This window comes from Mus pahari, chromosome 5 (assembly GCF_900095145.1).
Source record: "Mus pahari chromosome 5, PAHARI_EIJ_v1.1, whole genome shotgun sequence".
NCBI lineage: Eukaryota > Metazoa > Chordata > Mammalia > Rodentia > Muridae > Mus > Mus pahari.
The window spans coordinates 44,270,661-44,291,919 of record NC_034594.1 but is presented as its reverse complement, the minus strand read 5'-3'; the positions used below and the strand labels follow the sequence as shown (position 1 = coordinate 44,291,919).

Here is a 21,259-nt window from a genome sequence, read left to right as displayed (position 1 = left end):
AAAGCAGTATGGAAATGTAAGCCAAATAAACCCTTTCCTCCCCAACTTGCTTCTTGGTCATGATGTTTGTGCAGGAATAGAAACCCTGACTAAGACAACATGTGATCTTGGACAAAGTTGCCTAGTTCATGATGGCCACGGTGAATCCAAAGGGCCCATTATTTTAGTAACAGTGCGTATCTTCTTCTAAACGCTCTGATGGCCAAAAGGCACGAGAGACCTTTGTCAGATGGTAAAAGCCTTGTCCTTTACACCTGCACATGAATGACATTTGTCAGTTTCCATATATACCTGAGTGCATTAAATCATACTCAAACCCCCCATAATATTCACTATCTAATACAGAAATAATGAGCTTAGAAATGCCAGCAGGCATAAGGCAGTCAAAATTACTTCAAAGGGGTCTGTGTTAGTAAAGAGTTCTCTGACCGAACCAAAAGAGGTGTTGCACAAGATGTTATGAATATATAATTTGAGAGGCTTACTGCTACCCAACAACGACTATCTACCAATAGAAACCCTAAGAACCTAGTAGGCAGAGTTCAGTCCTCAGGGCTGATGTCTCTGCTGGTCTTCACTATACACCAGAATCCCCAAGAAGCAGGCTCTAATGACAGCAGAGTAATGGACTTGCCAGCCAGAGTGAGAGCAAGCAGGCAAAGAGAGCTCCTTCTTCCATGTCCTTAATATAGGCTGTCCCCAGGTGTGGCCCAGATTAAAGGTGGATCTTCCCACCTCGAAAGAGCCGAAATAAACGTGGATCATTCCATTTTAAATGATTTGATTAAGAAAAAAAAAAATCCCCCACAGGTGCCCCAGCTGCTTGTATTTAATTCCAGATATAGCCTAGTTGAAAATCATGAATAGCTATCACAGGGTCAACCCATGTCTCCTATTTGGGGTATTTAGATGTTTAGAAGGGGCTACATCATTCCTGCAATTTAAGTTAAGAGTTCTTTTCTATGCATGCACACAATGAGGAGATCAGAGGAAACCCTGCAGGAATGGGGCTCTCGTCTTCCACTATGGTGTGTGTGTGTGTGAGAAAAATATGAAATTCAAGTCTTTCAGGTTTGGCAGCAAGCACTATTACCCCTGAGTTATCTGCTGGCACACACTTGCATTTCATGTCAAAGGAGGCCTTAACTGGCCTAAGGAGAATTTCTTCACTCTTTGCTAGCCTGGAAAGGTTCCCTGGCCGAACTAACCCTCCTTATACTACTGAGGTATTCTTGAGTCAAAGGTCTAAATATTCTGTCAAAAACAAGTTCCAAACAGACTTGGGAGCCCGCTGGGAGAGGGAGAATCCGTTTTCCCGTGAGCTAGCTGGTTCATGAGAGGCTACTTGTACTCCAGGTGATGATCCCATACCCACTCTGGCAGCACGGAGTAGACACAGTAGGTTTAAATACGGAACACATGAACATGGGAATGAAGATGTAGGGAGGGGAATGGGGAAAGACTGAAGAGGGGAACAAAGGGGGATAGATTTGATCAAAGCATGTTATATGCATGTATGAAATTCCCAATAAAAAACAGACACATTAGGAATAAAGAGAACAAGACTGTAGAACTGATTTATTATATCTGGTCTTCAAATGCTGGAAACCTAAACTTTCAGTACTTACCACTTACATCACTTTGGAAACAGGCTCCCAACACCAAAAACAGAATCCCCCAAAGCATTAGCTACGAAGTCAGCTCCATGTCCCCCAAATGGGGTCTGACAGTTATGGTAACATCCGACCAGTGTGTGGAGTGGACAGAACAAGCTCCTATCCCAGCTCCCAAACTCCTTTTAATATAGTATTTTGAATAGAGGATGTATCAAATATTAAGCAGGTAACACTTGTCATAACATAGAATATGTAAGTGAAGCAGGAGAGTCATGAAATCATTTATATGAGGTAACTTGGATAATCACATCTTACAAAGCAGATGGTACTTACCTGGGGTTTGGAAGATATGACGGTGCTTCACAGCACTGAATTTTAACTTAAAATTTTTAGATGGTAAATTTTGCTCTATGTATCTTACTATAGCATATAACTGCTAAGATGAAATTAAAAATTCCTTAATTTCCCTAAGCATTGACTTAGGAATTTTCTAACTTCTAGAACAAAAGACATTAGGTTACTGGACTGGAGAACCTACTGTGTTTTTCTTCCTACCATTCACTTCTTCCATCCTACAAGAGCAAAGATGACCATTCTTGAAATCTGTGGCCTCCCTACTTCCCCACATGGCCTAGCCATAGCCATCTCTGGGGCACACTCAGTGTGAGGCTATGGGTGTGGGGATGCAGAGAGCCCTCGTCCAACCAGAGCTCCTGTGCTCTGGGCAGGCAGACACGGGAGGACTGCCGGATGCTTTCCGGGTGGGCATCTGGCTGCAGGAAGCCACTGACCCCACACTGTGGAGGGTGGACGAGGGGCAGCCCCCGGTACCAGGGGCAACACTCTCGGCTCAGAGACACAAGAAGAGAGGGCAGAGGGAGAGAGGTTCCCACGCAGGCAAGAGAGTCCTTAGTCCAGTCTGTGGCTGGAGTACCGGAAGGCCTTCTGACAGGAGATGGGGGATTAGGCACAGCTCGTTAGGAGAAAGCTTATCCCACTGTCCAAGCACAGCGGGCCTTGATGAACAGAGACAGTCTATGGTTTTAGAGCTTTATTGTAGAAAAGCAGGGGGAAAGAGAGAAGGTGGAAAGAGAGAGAGAGAGAGAGAGAGAGACCAGCCATGGCCAAGAGGAGAGAACGGGGGGTGGGGTGGGGGAAGGAGAGAAAAAAAAGGCTAGACAGTTAGAGGTTAGAGAGTAAGGGGAGTAAGATTAAGAGAGCAAGGAGGGGCCAAGCTGCCCCTCTCAGTGGGCTTGTTATCTTGTTGTTGCTAGGTAACCGGGAGGAGTCTAGCCTGAAGGTCAGAAGCTTGGGACAATGACTACAAACCTTTCTACCTAGCCCACCCCCCTCTCTCTCAGCTTTGCCCTCATGAATCTAAGGGAAAGTGGGCCTCATGGCCTAGAGACCACAACCATAAGTTCCACCAAGATGGTTTCAGCTTCAGCCAGTACAGGAATTGTCTTCAAGCTGATGGGAGAAAATAATGAATGATAGAGTACCATCCACCCACACAATCTGAAGATTTTGTACAGAAAAGGGGTTCACTTCCCTGAATGCTTTATCAAAAAAACTAAACATTGGAAGGCCTATACAGCCATGGGCATTACAAGTCATTCAAGACTGAGGGCTGGGCACTGGTGGCACATGCCTTTAATCCCAGTACTCATAGGGGAAGGTGATTTTCTGTGAGTTTGAAGCCTGCCTGGTCTATAGAGTTGAGTTCAACTTCTCTCACTTTGTTAATTTCCTCAAACAGATCTGAAATATAGTAGAATAAGTAAATTCCAGTTTATTGAAGATCCTCTTTATTTACAGTATAAGTCTCTAAGAAGCTATGGTAGTTATCTTTAAATAACATGTCAATCATATAAAACAGCTGGAAACAAAGTTAGAGAAATATACACATTATAATACATTAAGTACTTTTACTATTAAATTAGGCTACTGTGATTTACAATGTTATTTCCTCTAGTCTAAAACCTGTTGAAAGACATTATGTACATTTTCTTTTACAAAACTGACAAAGCAGCATTAAACAAAACTGCTTGTGATTGTAGTTTCCTTTTTTTCCTATAATACACTGCACCCGTTACAAAAACAACCCAAACAAAGGCATTGCACAGAAGGTCTGAATACTGCGTAAGTCACTTTGGAGACCGGGTGTCCTGGGAAGACTTGGTCCCAGGCTCACAAGTTTTCACACTTGAAACTCAGATGACTTGCCACAGGCACATTACCTCCTTGGCACTTCCACAGAAGCCTAGTGCCAATGGCTAACGTGCTGAGAAGCCATCCACCACAAAGCCACCTCAAGCGAATGCTCATGAGTGACCCCATTATTTACATAGATGTTAAAGCTAGAAAACACCTGCTCTGTCCTTACATAGGAAATCTTGAGAATCTATAAGTACTCAATAGACTACAAAAGGCCTCTCCAGCTTATTTCAGCTTTCTTTTCTCAAGCAGACAGGAAAAATTCAAATTCTATTCTTTAAACAAAATTTTACGTCATCAAAAAATTTCATATTTATAAACAAGATTTTTATACACAGCAACACATAGGCATAATTTTCTCATGTTACTATCAGCTACTTTTGGAATTCATATTTTGAGCATGAGATTTCTTCCTTATTCACAGCTTTTCAGCATTAATATTCTCTAGGCCATGAAAGAGAGTAAGGAGGACAACAGCCATTCGATTCAAAGCACTGGGAACACTATATACACACACATACACAGCAGTTGCTAAACACAGCAGCTAGGAGTCACACATTTGTACCACGCAAAACATTTCAATTATGTGTTTCCCCTTTATTAACACCAGCCAGACATTAATTTAAAAACAAAAACAAATCAAGCTTTCAAAGCAGGAACTCTTGCTTCGGAAAGTCACCAAAATACCTCAATATTTACTTACTTTAAACAATACTTTAAAAAGCAAAGTTGCTCTTCAATCAGGGACAAGAGAAAATGGACATGCCATGTTACTGTCAGGAGTTACTCCCCTGGAGCTCAGCTCAGATACACACTGTACTGAAACCAAAGAGAAAAACAGAAACAACACAACCCCAGCTAGGCAAAGCATGTCTCTAGTCCTACAGGAAGTGAGAGGGTCCTATAGCCTAATCAATCACACAGAAAAATGAACAGAGACACAACAGTTGGCATTTCAAACCAGACACAAAAGCCTTTGTCCCTGGAAGCTTTGTGTGCTACGAAATCTTCAAATCTAGACACTCCTTTACTGATCTTTAACGTCACAGCTGGACTCTTCAGTGTTTGGTCCATCTTTCCAAGGCACTGAAGAGGCCGAGGCCTAACATCAGGCAGACATCACCCTTGTTTAGCCACACACTCAACAAGTAACCAACAGCCAGCTACTGCTTCACTGTCACAGCAAACCTGCCACACTGTGCAGACTCAGGTGCAGACTGTCCTCTGTCTGCCCTTTGTGAATATTAACATGATATGAGATAAAGTCTGAATAAAATGGAATCCTTACAACTTTATAAATGCCCAAATATCCTTTTTACAGAAAAGGCAAGAGAAACACTCGCATATTGTGGGGTGAAAGCCTCTGCTCACAGTTGAGGATTTCCGGTCACTTGTGAGATGAGACTGCTGACTGGTAAACTACTCCTTAAGTAGGAGTCACTTTACCTCTCAGCAGCTCTCAGCAGCACCGGTCAGTGTGATGGAAACTTAAAATCAGACTGTCTGTACTGAAAACTTTTAAATTTTACAAACCCCACCTAACTGCTAGTAGTGTTAAAAGATACTTTACAACTATATATATTAGAAAAACAAGAACAAACAACAAAACCCCACATTTTTGATTCTCACCCAGTTTCTCTTTGCCATTAAAAAAATCCTTCATTATTAATTCTTCACTCAGGGCTTCAGTGACTACAGTTTTATTTCCTGCTTATTTTGCTTCCCCAAAATGAGAGGGAAATCTAGACTATGAACATACATGCAGATTAAGTGCTGTTTGGCACATTACACAAATGTTTTAAACAAGCTCCTTAAAATGTTCTAAGAAAGAAAGGCTTTCAAGCTAAGGACTAAAGGCTCTTGTCACCTGCATAGAAGGTAGAATGTGAAAGCATCAAAACAGTTGGAGAATATAGATTATGGCAGGATTCCTAATTTAAGTCAAATTCCTAATAAAGCAAGCACCAATCTGTTTAACTGGCCATTAATGGAATAAATCAGATTTTTTCCTAAATGTTTCAGATATTATAAGAACAAACATAAAGTCACTACACAGGAAACATACCAAACCAAGAAGGTCTGCAAGTGCCTTCTCAGGGAAAAAAGTAACAAATGTGATGCTAGACAGTCACAGTCTACCAGACAGTCACAGTCTACTAGACAGTCTACCTGTCAGTCTACCAGACAATGTCTATCAGACAGCACTTTTCTCTTCAAGCAATTGAGTTAGTAAGTATGACAACTCAATATCTTACTCCATCTATATAGTCATCTCTAATCACAGCCCTTTGAAAAGAACATTGTATTTAACTTTTACAATTTCCCATTTACAGGCAGATAATAGCAAATATCAAAAGCAAATCCATGGGGCTTTTTTACCCTGCAGTCATGGACAGTCTAAAGCCAATCTAAAGACAGTCATAGAACTGAAAGGTCTTTGTGTTCAGTGGTCTATATGACAAAGAAACAAAACATCATATAGTTTGGGTTTCTTCTTCAGATCCTCTTTCGTTCACAGTCTTTTTCAAATCATCTGTGTGATTTCAGCAATTCAGATCCAACCCTGTCCAGTGGTCTGGCACCATCAAGAAATACTTGTCCATTGCTTCACAAAATCTAGTCCTATATAACTCTGGAGAGACCACAGTTGGCATTTTACCTAAGACAGTGAAAGACAAAGGGAGGAATAAAGCTGCTTTAATTCAATTGGGCAACTGACAACAAATGGGCAAACATACACTGCCATAAGCACTCTGAAGCAGGTAGAGTCCTTCTGAAGATGAGTTCTCTTGAAGGATGGGACATCTAAACTCAGAAATGAACTACAGAATCCAGAAGCTATCAAGTGTTCATCAAAGACAATCTTTTATTCAAAATCTCTGGCTTTTTAAAAACTTATTTTGAAAATCTCTGGCATTTAAATCTAATATTTCCCCACTTATATACTTCTTTATATTAAGGTCATTTTAGAAATGGCAAAATCAGAGACAGCCACATTGAGTTTGTTTCATTTTGTGTATAGAGAGAAGAGTCTAATGTACCAAAGCTAGCCTTGAAGTCATGATACTCCTACCTTAGACTCCTAAGCACTGAGACTGCAATACACCACCATGCCTGGCTACCATGCTTTAAAGTCTTAAACATTCAAGGAATATATGAGAACAGTGTTAAAAATAAACAAATCAACATTTTCTCACCTTGTCCTCCTAAAATTCCTGTTGACTTCACAACCATCTCAAGTTTTTTGTCCCATGTAAATGTTCGAATGTAGTCTAGGGATAGAAAGAAGGCAGCATGAACAGAAACACTGCTGTAAGATTTATACTGCACCTTTACAGTGTGTTCCAAGGACTGTTCCCACATTACTCTGTTTAACTCTCACAAATGTGACACAGTGTCTCTTTTTAAAGTAATTATCATTACCTTTTATGTGTGTTTAGAAATGAAGAAACTGAACAGAAAAAACTAGAATGAAAACTTGTTAACTTGAAATTACAAATGAAAGCCTCGAAAGTACTCAGTGATTGTAATATTGAACCAATTCAACAGAACCTCTGAGATTCTACTCCAGTGTTAACCCTGAGCTGTGAACAGGGCACGGTTACTGACTTACCTATGATGCCAACCACAAGCTCATTGCTAGTGTCATCTCGCCCAACCAGCAGAGAATAGTCTATAATGAGATGGCTGGAAAGGAAATGGGCATCGCTGTGGATGGAAGTTCTCAGCACAGATTTGGAATGGGAACGAATATAGAGAGGGTTGTCTCGAACCATCTTTAGGAGGTTTTCATCCAACAGAACCACATCACAGCTCTCTTTCCCAGTGTCAGTTTTTACATTTCGATTCCTAAGTGAACCCTTCAAATCAAAAACCTAGCAAAACAAAAATTCTGTATTATTTGTGCAAATTTGCCACAATGGTTAACTGGTGCAATTAAAAGGCAAAAAGATCCCTTGTAGTTACTGCCAAAATATGTACTTTTAAATTTTATTTCAAATTTAACTTTTCTAATCTAAATCATAAATATACAACAATATAATTATATAACACATAAAACACATATTATACGATACATTAAATTCATGATGATATAATAGTATCATACAAAATACACAGGTACTCAGTTATTAAAACAGTTCAGAAATAATCTGTCAATTTAATCAATTTTAAAATATAGTAACAAGTTTATCATTGGATCATCCAACAGTATGAAAGAAAACACAAATACTCTTAGGAAACGTAAAATACTAAAACTCTATACAATCACTTAAGGCAATATAAAGTGAGATCACAAATTTCAGACTATCTGGAGGGTAAGAAATGCCAAAAAGCTTGATGACCAGGACCAGCCCATTCTCAAACCAATGCTAGCCAGTTAGTCCTGGCTCATGAAAATGTTACAGCTACTGGCACAATGTAAAGGCAATAAGCACACAGTGTAGCTCAGCCAGTGCTCGCATACAAAGGCATTCTCAGTGACAAACTACTATGCTAAATTCGATGTAACCACAAGGCTTATGTCTTTATGGAGAAGACTTATGTTGGAGAGGCACTTCAAAAGCACTGTTTAACGTTTGGATGAAGTGCCTTGTTCTCTACAGTTGTTAGCAATGCCATTCTCACAACATCTAGACCAACAGGGACTCTAAAAGCAGACAAATGGCTGACAGGTCATTGAGACTACAGGACTAAACTAATTCAATTTTAAAGAACATCACCCTTCATAGACCACCAACAACCTGATTCTAGAACATTGGATATGTTCAATTTTAAGATGAGTTACAAACCAATTTTTCTTTCTTCCAAAAATAAGTGAAATGTGCACTCCTGAATAACACATTCCTCAAATTTACTACATTCAAGAACCAAAGGACAAAAGTCCTCATAGCCAAATGCCTCACAAAGTCCAGGGTCCTCACCTGTGCCATCTTTCTCCCATAGAAAAGATTTTCCATGACAAGGAGATCTAACTTCTTCTCAGTGTTGTTCTGAGAGTTCTTATAACCAATTCTGTAAACTCCAAGAATTTTAGCCAAGGCGGTGGGCCTCTAATCAAGAAAAGATCAAAATAAACTATTACCAAAATAAAATTATCTGTAGGTGATATAATACCTGATTTCTCCATGTAATGCCCAGAAATGATTTTTCTGTTGATATACCAGGAATAGGCCTTTGAACCTCTTCAGTGTCAGAAATTCCAGTTGAATAAAATGCATGCAAGTAACAATAGTAGGTCCTTAAATTGTACAGTACAATAGCCCTGCACAGCTGTTCAAATTCAAAAACTTTATCTTCATATGGACATTCCCCTCAAATAATTTGCAATTATTACTTGACAACAATTACCCTACATGCATGGCTCTGTGACAAGTGGACAAACATAAGCTACTCATTGGTTTCTTTTCTAGTTCAGCAAGCATCTGCCATTTATCAACATGTTTCATATTTTTGTCTCAATAAAAATGTTATTAAATGGGTATCTAATTTCATCTGGTCTTAATATTTTATAGTAACTTATATATGTATATAGGTATGTATATACCAATCAAAAGTTAATTGCTTAAGGTTACATGGTTTCTCAATGGCAGAGGTAGGAAAAATATCTAAAAACTGTGCACTCCATCACAACCCAATAGAGTAAGAGAGAGCGGTGTCCATGTGACCTGCTCTTACCGGAGACAACTTCTATCAGGACAAACTGAGGATATAGAAAACCCAATGCACTATAACCACAAACCACAACTTAGTATTTCTACCTTTTGTTGAACAGCATTTGTGATATAATTGAAGTAGTGTGGTGCAAAGTCAAGGAAAGATTGGACTTCCAGACGAGGCATTTGCTTCAGAATGAATCTATCATCTACAAGGAAGAAATTTCACATGTATCACAGTACATATTATCCATGAAAGTGAAATCATTCCAGAGACTCCAAATAGTGTTTATTTTCTATTTCAAGGTATTCTTTTAAACCACACAGTGAAAATTTTGATCAAAAAGCAATTCTCAAGTGATTAAAATGCTAGGAGCCCTGATGATACATGAACAAAAATGCCTATAACTCCATTTATAACTCTATTTCAAGGACTCTTGAAGTTATTAAAGTTTTTATCATGCAACTGATGTATATTTTCTTGCATTCAGTATACATTTGCAAAGTACACAAATTTAGCATTCAACAGGTATGCAAAGCAGAATATTAAACATACAAAGTGTCACACTGTTTACTATTGGGTAAGCTTGTGTAGGAAAGAAGTTGGTCTTTCTATATTCTGGCCAAACACTGTTCCCTTTCTCTCATCAGTTCTGTGGCACCCAACTGAGAGTCTGCTATGGTTTAAATTTGAAATGTCCCCCACAGACCCATGCTTGCAAGCTTGTTCAGTCTGGTGATACTATTGTGGGAAGGAATGGAAGTGGGTGCCAGCTGCTGAACAAAGAAAGATTATACTCACCCCATTCCAGCCTCACTCTCTGCTGTCTGTCATGACATGAATAGCTACCTACCAGAACATGCTCCAGCTGCCAACCACTCGAGCTGAGACATGAGCTGAAACCCGCTTAGGCTTGATCCCAGAGATATGAAAGTAACTAATATAGTTTCTGCATGCATTTGAAAAACTCAGAACTCGAAAGAGTTCAGGAAGTACCTGACCAGTATCTGAGCTTGTAGTCTTTTAAGATTTTATTCTTCTTCTCAGGGACAGAATGAAACTAGAGAACTCTGTTTGTCAACAGCTAATATGTAGTGCCACTTCAAGTGCTTCGTTAATTGTCTCAAGGCAAAGGACAAGGGCTCTGCACCAGTGAGTAAGAAGAATTACCTTCGGTGGCATAGAAAGCAGCTCCTGACTTGCCTCCCCGGGCCTGCCAGGGAGATGAGTGAGAAAGGGAACGAATGAAATCCTCCTCGCTGCTGCCCAGAATCACTTCACGCATCTTATGGAACTCTCCCGCGTAGTACAGACGACAGTAAAACTTGGCATTAGCATCAGAAAATTCTACAAAGAGATTAAGGAAGAGGAAGAGGAGGAAGAGGAAGGAGGAAGAGGAGGAAGAGGAGGAGGTGGTACATAAAGCGGAAAAATCTCTCCTTCCCTCTCCAAGCAGCAAACACATCCCGTTAGGATTCTCGGGGATAACATCTTTCCTAATGAAGTAAAAGTCCTGGTCTATGTCAACTGTGTTATGGTGAGCTTCACAGTATCAGGGAATCTCATCTAACCGTTCTTACTTATCTTCTAAGACCTCAATATAAAACTCAGTTCTAAGCCAGGCAGTGGTGGTGTGCGCCTTTAATCCCAGCACTTGGAAGGCAGAGGCAGGCGGATTTCTGAGTTCGAGGTCAGCCTGGTATACAGAGAGAGTTCCAGGACAGCCAGGACTTCACTGAGAAACCCTGTCTCAAAAAACCAAAAAACAAACAAAACAAAACAAAAAACAAAATAAACAAACAAAAACCTTCTGTTCTACTACACTGGCCACTGTCTTTTCTTCATTATACTTTAAAGCAGCTCTTAAAACATTGCCTTTTATGAGTATGTGGTAGCAAGGATTGAGCCCAGGGTCAAAACTGCTTGGCAGGTGAGCACTTCATCCTCAGCCCTAAATAAACATCTTAATGCTGCTTGCCAAGCTCTGCATCTCTCAATTACATAGAAGAAAATATTTAAATTTTAAAACTAAAATATATTTTTAATAAATTACCATTTAAATGGTGAAAAATAAATAATACAAATTTTATGTACAGAATTATAGATTAAATAAAACTCAAACAATACCTAACACTCATTTAAAAAGAAAGAAAAAAAAAAAAACAAAACAAAACTTGCCAGGCGTGGTGGCACACGCCTTTAATCCTAGCACTTGGGAGGCAGAGGCAGGAAGATTTCTGAGTTCAAGGCCAGCCTGGTCTACAAAGTGAGTTCCAGGACAGTCAGGGCTATACAGAGAAACCCTGTCTCCAAAAAAAACAAAAAAATAAAAACTACATTTATCTAGAATGAAGTTATTTATCTTATCATCCCTGTCCATAGACAAATGTCATTGCATACTTACGAAGTTCCACATGAGGATTTGTGAGTTGTTTCTTCTGTGTATCTCCTCCATCTACTTCATCTAAAAGGTTTAATATCATTAGTAAAAGCAAAGCATAAGTTATAAGTTCATTTTGTCTTTTTTTCCCAATATAGCAATAGAAGTTAGTAAATCAGTAATAAAAATATCCTAATCAAATTATTATAAAGCACACATTAGACAGACAAACTGTGCAAATGACTTCAGTAAAAAATGTGATGTTTTTTCCTGGGATTTCAATATTTCAGGCTGGATCATTTTCTTACATGCAAGTGACTTGTGTGGCAGCGATACAGTAAACTCAGCTTTTACACCAAGAATCCCCGTGGTTTCCCTATCCATATTTATGATACTTTTTTCTAGGTACAAAAAAAAATGCTTTTTCAATATATTACAGTCTTAGTAGGCATCGCAATAATGTAGAACAAACCATTTCTAATTTTTATACTTCACAATCACTTGCTAAGCATCATAGCCCTTCATATCCCTCCAAGGGACACATTAAAGATACCTATAGTACAATGGGAGCATACAAATATTAAACAAATATTTTAATTAATAGTAAAAATTTTTTCAGCTGCTATTATTTTTGTTTTGTTTTGCTTTGTTTTGAAGCAAGGTGTTACCATATTACCTAAATTAGCCATGAACTCGCAATCCTCCTGACTCAACCCTGTTGAGTGCTAGGATATAGTTGTGTACCACCAAGCCAATCTGAGGATTTTGGTTTATATATACATACATATATATATATATATATATATATATATATTATATACATACACACACACACACACACACACACACACACACACAATGTACATTGATCATATTCTTTCCCCTCCCTCAATTCCTGCAAGACACTCCCTCCCCACACAACTTCATGCTTTTGTGTCCTCTCCTTCTTTCTCAAAAAAAAAAAAAAAAGGATGAAAAAAAAAAAAACATGAAACAAGAACAAAACCTTCCCCAATTCACTCTGTCCTAACTACAAAAAAAAAAAAAAAAAAAAAAAAGAAAAGCACAGAGTCTGTTTTATGCTGGCCAATTATTGCTGGGCATGGGGCCTGCCTTGGAGTGTGGTTGATAAACCCAGTGACACTCCACTGGAGAGAACTGATTCTCCTTGCCCAGCAAGAATCAATTTCTTGCTAATAGATTCTTGGTTAGGAGTAGGGCTTTTCAAGCCAGACAAAATCCCTACATGAAAAAGGAAGTGCGGGCTGGAGAGATGGCTCAGAGGTTAAGAGCACTGACTGTTCTTCCAGAGGTCCTGAGTTCAAATCCCAGCAACCACATGGTGGCTCACAACCATCTGTAATGGGGTCCGACGCCCTCTTCTGGTGTGTCTGAAGACAGCTACAGTGTACTTACATATAATAAATAAATAAATCTTTAAAAAAAAGAAAAAGGAAGTGCAATTGCTATATTTTTAAACTTCTCTCCCATAATTTAACTTATATATCACCAAACAATTCCTCTAAAGAGTCCAACAGTAAACACTTAACTAGGCTACAACTTCTCAACTGGCCAATTTGATGTGAAGCAATCAGACAACAGGAAATAAATGCACATGGCCCTATTCTGATAAAATTTTATTTTTAATCAGGTAGTAGAGTTGGTCAAATTTGCCAAATCTAAATATAATTAGGTAAACACAGTTTTTAAGGATCAAAATGAAGGTGCATATAAATAACCATAATTTTACAAGGACTGGAAAAGGAAGAAAACATCTGCAGGGGGTAATAGGGCACTGAAAAACTGAGTACATATTATAAGTTATCTTTACATATATACAAATGCCATTTAGCCCTTATAAGACATTGCTTTTGTCTTATAGATATGGACAGTGAGGTTTTCTGACTCTAACACATGCAGGCATCTAACATTCTAACAGTATAGACATCTGAAGCCAGACAGACTCCAAGTATCATGCAGTTTCTGGTCTATTGCACTAAAGAGTTAAAACGGAGTGGATGGCCTGGTTTCAGCAAAGAATTATTTACTTAAACCTATTTAAAAAATACACAAAGCTAAAGAAATAAATTAAAGCATAAAAATAAGCACATATAGTTGACAACGCACCTTGAGGCTCCAGGCCTTGACTCTCCATCCCCTCCTTGCCAGCCTGCCCAACCTGGTAGTAGGCACTGTCTGCCCCACGTAAGGTCTCCCTCTTCTGAGAAGACAGATCAGGACTCTTCCCTGCTGTTCCTCTGAAGAAGGACAACATTCCTGAAGCTTTTTTGGCTTAAAAATAAAAGGTACCACATTAATGTAAGTACAGGTCACTAAAACTAAAAACTAAAAGTTTTCAACCTTTTGTTGGCAATAACCATTGTGTGATGTTACTGAGTCTGCATTATACAGATATTCTCATTCACAAATTGCAATTCCCCATGTTGCTGCTGTTTCTAAGTCCTTTCCCCATTTGCCCTCATCAGAAACAAGACAAATGTTCTGCTAACTGAAGGTCAACATCTTAAATTCCCCAGAAAACCACTCAAAATCCTTATAAAAGTAGCTATATTTTAAGCAGTAGAATGAATTACCAGCAAGTTCTCATAATATTGTAGCAACTAAAAAAACCAATGAAGTAACATATACCATAGAGGGCTGGAAAGTCAGCACAGCTACTAAGAGCATTGCACTGCTCCTGCTGAGGACCTGAGTTCTGTCCCCAGTACCCACATCACACACCTCAAAACTGCCTCAACTCCAGCTTTAAGAGATCTAACACCTTCTTCTACCTGACCTCAAATGAACACACCCATACACAGGTCCCCACACATAATTAAAAATAAATAGGTGCTGGACAGATGACTCAGCAGTTCAAAGCACATCCGCAGCACTCATAAAGCTGCCAATAACTCTAGCTCCAGAGGACCTGACACCCTCTCTGTCCTCCAAGGAAACACACAGCATACAGATACACAGACGTATACATGAATAAAAATAAAATCTTTTTAACAGGATGGCAAAAATGTATACTTTTGCTTTTTTTATAGTTTTGAGTTTTACTAAATATATTAATATGTATGACTAATAATTTATCACTTACAAAATTCATAAAGAATCAACCATGAAAGTACTTAATACCCACTGGTGCACAAGTCTTTGCTAACAGAACAGCAGTTTTTGTAGGGATAGCCATGTATAGAGTCCCAAAAGGCAGGTGATGATTTGTATAAACAGAGAGGTAGCTGGCTCTATGACTCAGTCCTGACCAACACAACTCTAGAGCACAGAGTACTTTTAACAAAGTGGCCAAATACAGCTTACACCACTCTTCTCTCAGCTTCAACACAAAGTTGGAATATCAGGTCTTTAACAAAAATAGAAAAAAAATTCAAAGGAAATATCCCTCTATTATCAAAACAATGCTGAGTAGCTCAATACCAGCAACTGCCTGCCTAGACAAACGTCACCTCAGAAAATGAACTGCTATTTGTTAAGCTTTACAGGCAGCTGAGCTGCTGGGTCTACTGACCCAAAGTATCAGCAGATAGTTAACAAGAGTCACTGTCAAGTCCCAGTTCTGTCTCTCTCTGTCTGGCCATCAGCAGTAATTAAACTGAAGCTCAGGTTCCTTCCTAAAAATATAGATACACCAGATAACTCTTATGTGAGGTCGGTAAAGTTTAAAAGACAAAACCAAAGAAGTTTTTATTATGCCAATAAGAACATAAAATTTAGAAACTGTACATTGCTGCTCTTTCTTAGGTTGTGCATTTTAAACTGAAAGCTTAAGAAAGACAGATCCTCTTTCTTCACAAAGGGCTTCTACATGTTTTAAATTCTGTAAATTGAATGTATATTTCAAGGAAAAGTAAAGAAAAAGCAAGACATCTTTAAAAAGGATGTTAAAAATGTTTATTTTTCAAAGACCAATTCTTACTAAGTGGCATTTCTTATTGTACTGGCTAGTTTTGTGTCAACTTGACACAGGCTGGAGTTATCACAGAGAAAGGAGCTTCAGTTGGGGAAATGCCTCCATGAGATCCAGCTGTAAGGCATTTTCTCAATTAGTGATCAAGGGGGGAGGTCCCCTTGTGGGTGGTGCCATTTCTGGGCTGGTAGTCTTGGTTCTATAAGAGAGCAGGCTGAGCAAGCCAGAGCAAGCAAGGCAGTAAGGAACATCCCTCCATGGCCTCTGCATCAGCTCCTGCTCCCTGATCTGCTTGAGTTCCAGTCCTGACTTCTTTCAGTGATGAACAGCAATGTAGAAATGTAAGCTGAATAAACCCTTTCCTCCCCATCCTGCTTCTTGGTCATGATGTTTGTGTAGGAATAGAAACCCTGACTAAGACATTTATCAACTTTGTTTTCTTCCACAAATCACGAATATAACAATTATAGAAATGTCTGCATGTGGGGCCAGTGGCAGCTCAGTGGTAATGGTCACCTGCCTCTGAGCCCAAGAACCTGAGAAGGATCACCGAGACCCACACTGTGGGACCAAAAAACTTCCACAAGTTGTCTTCTGCTTTCCACATTCATGCTAACACACACACACACAAATAAATATGAATGAATGAATGAATGAATGAATGAACATCACAGAAGCCTTGAATCTTACTTGGCTGAGGTTCTGCTTCTGCTGTGCGGTTTGTCTGTCCTCCACTGATTTCAGGTAGTCTAATAGGGCTGTTACTCTTTGGCCTGTTATCTAAAGCACTACCATGAGAAAGAAAGAAAAGAAAGAATTTGAAGATAGTCAGATAAAAAAACAAAAACCAAGAATTCTAGTTCCTAAAGTACTGTATTCCTTATCTAACATCACCCCCAATATCAGAAATTTGATTCATAATTTTGAAAAACACAAGTTACAAAAAAATTTTGAAACATCTACTAGGTTTTAAAAAATGAATTACTAGAACTATTAAAGTATATAAAAATGTTTAAAAAAAAAGACTTTAATAAAAAATTCCCATACTCAGAACTGTAAGTCAATTACCAAAATATACCAATATCATTTTTCTTACTTTAGTTACAAAGATAATATCAGTTCACTAAAACAGTAGAATTTATTTCAGTAAGGATAAGCCTAAGCCAATTTCTGTCTAAAACACAGAACATGCTAAGAAGACTGATTTGAGTACTTATTTTCTAAATATTAGGATTTTTAGTACTATAGAAAGTTTACAAACACTTAAAATTATAAAGCCAAGCAATAGCACAAACTTTCCCAGTTTTTAAATAAAACAGCCGCTTTTCTTTATCATTAAAAAATATGCAAGTTTTAACCTGCAGTGCAAAGTGAAACATCACAGCAAGGTAAGAAACTACACGCTAAGGTCTGTGTAAGGTCTTTTACAAGACTTGAATTTTGTTACTCCAACAGTTAGCTGAGGGAATTATGTGAATCCAAGGAGATTCTGTACTAGTAAATGCTTTCATAGAACTAAAGTATGAGGATATATAAAACAATGACATAGCTCAATTTTAAAAGAATTTACTCAATCATGAATCACCTATTGGTTGGGAGCCCTTCTTCAGCACTGTTCCACAGAGTTGCTTTGGACAATTCCTCTAAGGCATTTCGGTATTCTTTACAACTTAGGGCAGAAATAGGTTAAAAATGTTAAACATTAAGTTCTTCTTTAACAATAATAAGTTTTAAAGTAACTTTTACATTATAAAAGCATAATCATTATAACTATGTGCCCATAGTTAAACAAATACATTAGGAATTAACAAAAGTAATCAAGCTTTATGAATAAGATTAATGTCTTCACAAAGAACTAAAAATTACCAAATCAACCATATCTAATAATCTTAAGAATGATCCAAAAACAGTGTATAAGGGGTAGGATATAGCTCAGTGGGAGAGCTCTTGCTTAGCATCTAAAGGCCCTGGGTTTAACAGCCATCAGCAACCCCTACACAACCCTCAAAAAGACAGGAATTTGAAAGTGACTTTCTATTGAAGGAACTAAACTTTTAAAAAAAAAAAAAAAATAACATTACAAAAATTTAAAACTCTGATTCTTCAACTATCAGCCTAAGATCCATTACTTTTCTAAAATACTGAAAGATACTCTCTGGTAGGACACTTGCTTCCTATTACTATAAAGAATGATTATATTCTTGTGACTTTAATAACTATGGACTGTAATTAATCAATAAGGGAAGAAGTACATATCATCTTCATAATGCGAAAGTACAAAGGGGAAAAAATCACTCTATAGGCTCTTGTAAGAAAAGAATTCTTATCTAATATAAACTCTAAAGTTCATAAAGGCAGAATCAGATACTACCATACTATTTACTCTGGTATATGTAATATCTATGTGCCACATCTTGCTTATAATCAAATATTTTACAATAAATGGGATACTTTATAATCAATACATAAACAATTTTTTTTATTTTTATACTTTACAATGGAAAATTTTAGCTAAGCACCTCAGATGCTATTTAAACTAAATTCACTACTACCATGATAGCTGTATGAAGGAGATGCTGAGGATTTTAGACAATAGATCTAAATATTTTAAAGGTGCAATGCTTCTTTAAGATCATGGTAATTACTAAGTTAAACATCCAAATGTATCTTTGGAACAAGATACAGAAATAGCATTCTCCAGGTAGAAAATTTCAGCCAGCATGTGTGCAAAGTAGGAAGAAAGTGATATCAGATACTGTGAAATGGGTTCACTGTTACATTAACAACTAAACCACACAGTAAGAGTTACCAGGGATAAACTAGACAGTGGTCAGCATATTCAAGGTTTAGCAGAGACTATGCCAGGTCACATTAGTAACTACTTGCTTAAAAGCCATGCATTATCCCATTGTTAAAGCTTTTCAAATACAAAAAAAAGACTCTCATGCTTAACAAACATACATTTTGGCTTCTACCTAAAGAGCTGCAAACAAGGTAACTAACAGACAGACTTAAAAAGACACAGATGTAACTACAGGGAAGGCTTGTAATACCTGAGTGCAAAAGCAATGATGGAACTGGGCTCTTTCTCACAGACAGCAATGGGCACCCGTTCATGTTCATACATTAAGTAGTGTTTATCTGGATCACTGTCCAATAAATAAGAACACACTTTGAAGTAAATCAAAAACAAAATTGATTAACCCAGTACAATCAAATCTCTGGACAATTTAAGATAACTAAATATTGAGCAATGTGACCATAATTAAGAAAGCCAAAACGTAAGCAAATGCTGAGAAACTAAATGAAATAAACAATAAAAATAGCAAGAAAAGTTTATAAAGCAACTGGAAAATTGTCAGAAATAGGATTGAGGTTTGGAGAGATTGCTGGCTCAGCAGTGAAGAGCACAAGGACCAAGATTGGATTTCTAGTAGCCACGTGGCAGTTTATAACTGTCTGTCACTTCTATTCAGGAGGAATCCAATGCTCTCTTCTGGTCTTTCCAGGCTCCAGGCACAAACCTGGTACACAGACATACATGCAGGCAAAACACCCATAGACATAAAATAAACATTAAAAAAAATAGTTTTCAAATCTGAAGGTTCCAGAATAGTTACCCAAAACTTTATAGACTGTCAAGACCTTGGCCATACTAGTTTCAAAAAGGAGTATGCAATAAATAGTCTAAAATGTTCTTTTTCTAACCTTCAGAGAATGGCTCCCAGTAATTATGCAGAAACTGTCTAACAGTTCCAGAGCTATTAATAACACAGCAAAACCACTCTACTGTCATCACATGGAACCTGAGTGCTTACTCTACTTCAACCCAAATTTTGCTCCCTGAGTTCTGCTTCACCTCCTCTGGAAACATTAGGTAGGTCACTGACTTTACCTTAGATGCCATTTACTGACTATCCAATGTGGGAGAAAAACAGTATTGAGGAAAACTCCTATTTCAGTATTTTCCATATTTGTACACGGTTAACAATACACTGGTGAGAACGAAACAGGTTGTTTGTAGTACACAATGGTAAAGAAACAATTCTACAAATAAATACAACCACTCTCTGTGATAAATGCAGTAAGAGAATTGTTGCAGGTGAGTGTTTAACTCTCATTCTCCAAATCCTAAGTTGAAACCCTAGCCCCAGTGTAATTATATTAGGAGACAGTGCCTTTTGATCATAAGGATAAAGACATCCTAAATGGAAGTAGTGTCCCTGACAAGAGGGACAAGTGAGCTCTCTTTCCACCATGTGAGGATGGCCTGGTCAAGGACCCTCAGAATCTACCCTGCAGACATGAGCTTGATCCTCCAGCCTCCAGCACTGTGAGAAATATGTTTTTTTATCATTTATAAGCAAACCAGGATACGGAAACTCATTATAGCAGCATAAATTAAGAATAAAAATTCTAATAAAACATAGAGGCCTAATTTGGTTAGTACTGGAGCATAGAAGAACCATCTAGTAAAGTTGTCTTCAGAAAAGAACTCAGCTTCCTGATTAAGAAAGATGGTGAGAACACAAAGGCCATTAATAGGAAGGAACAAATGATATTGAAGAAACAGACACTCTCTGAAGCTGAGAGAACGAGCCTTTATATATGACTACCATGTAATGTATCCTAAACTGTCTGTGAGTCTCTTCTTATCTCCTCCTTCGAGACCATAAGTTCATAAGAGCAATGCTCTCCACCTGAGGGGTGGTAAATAGTCACTAAATAAAAACCTAATTACTGAATAAAAACAAAGACTCTTATTAACAAATGAATTGGATACACATGTACCACAAAACAAAGGCAGCATTTGATAGACAGACAGACAGGTCAACCAACAGAAAAACAAGCTTTTACAACATTATGTATTTCTTTCCAGTCTGAGTGAATACAGCATAAAAAAATATGAAAACATGGGCCATTTGCTCCTATCAGAATCCTGTTACAATGAATGCACTCACACACCCAGCAATATGTCTTTTAAAGATAAATGAATGTGGACTAAAGAAATGGCTCAAATCACTAGCACCCATATAAAAGGCCAGGTATGACCGTACATGTCCCCAGTACTAAGGGAGACACAAACAAGAGGATCCCCAGAGTTTGCTGGGCATCAGCCTAGCTATGGGTTCAGTGACAATATGAACCAACCAGTAACCCCAGAACGCCCAAGGACTAAACCACCAACCAAAGAGTACACATGGAGGGACCCATGGCTCCAGCTACATATGTAGCAGAGGATGGCCTTGTCAGACATCAATGGGAGGAGAGGCCCTTGGTCCTGTGAAAGCTCAATGCCCCAGTATAGGAGAATGCTAGGGCAGGGAGGAGGGAGTGGGTGGGTTGGAAAGCTGGGGGAGGGAGATGGGATGGGGGGGTGCTTGTAGGGGAAAGGAGGAAGGGAGATAACATTTGAAATGTAAATAAAAAAATATCTAAGAGAGAGATGGGGGGAGGGGA

The 21,259-nt window shown here is 38.3% G+C and overlaps 1 protein-coding gene across 8 annotated transcripts in view; it reads right to left on the bottom strand.

Moving 5' to 3' along the window:
* Positions 1 to 3,407: 3,407 nt before the first annotated feature.
* Positions 3,408 to 21,259, bottom strand: part of Pikfyve (phosphoinositide kinase, FYVE-type zinc finger containing) — a 94,757-nt gene continuing 76,905 nt past the window's right edge. For all 8 annotated transcript variants that reach the window (XM_029538255.1, XM_029538257.1, XM_021197223.2 and 5 more), the window contains 11 exons: positions 18,853 to 18,948; positions 17,385 to 17,468; positions 16,490 to 16,587; positions 13,996 to 14,160; positions 11,893 to 11,952; positions 10,659 to 10,835; positions 9,593 to 9,696; positions 8,756 to 8,884; positions 7,447 to 7,708; positions 7,031 to 7,105; positions 3,408 to 6,492 (listed from right to left, as the gene is read on the bottom strand). In XM_029538255.1, the coding sequence (XP_029394115.1) occupies positions 6,377 to 6,492; positions 7,031 to 7,105; positions 7,447 to 7,708; positions 8,756 to 8,884; positions 9,593 to 9,696; positions 10,659 to 10,835; positions 11,893 to 11,952; positions 13,996 to 14,160; positions 16,490 to 16,587; positions 17,385 to 17,468; positions 18,853 to 18,948 (1,366 nt within the window). In that variant the 3' untranslated portion in view covers positions 3,408 to 6,376. The remainder of the gene's footprint in view (positions 6,493 to 7,030; positions 7,106 to 7,446; positions 7,709 to 8,755; positions 8,885 to 9,592; positions 9,697 to 10,658; positions 10,836 to 11,892; positions 11,953 to 13,995; positions 14,161 to 16,489; positions 16,588 to 17,384; positions 17,469 to 18,852; positions 18,949 to 21,259) is intronic.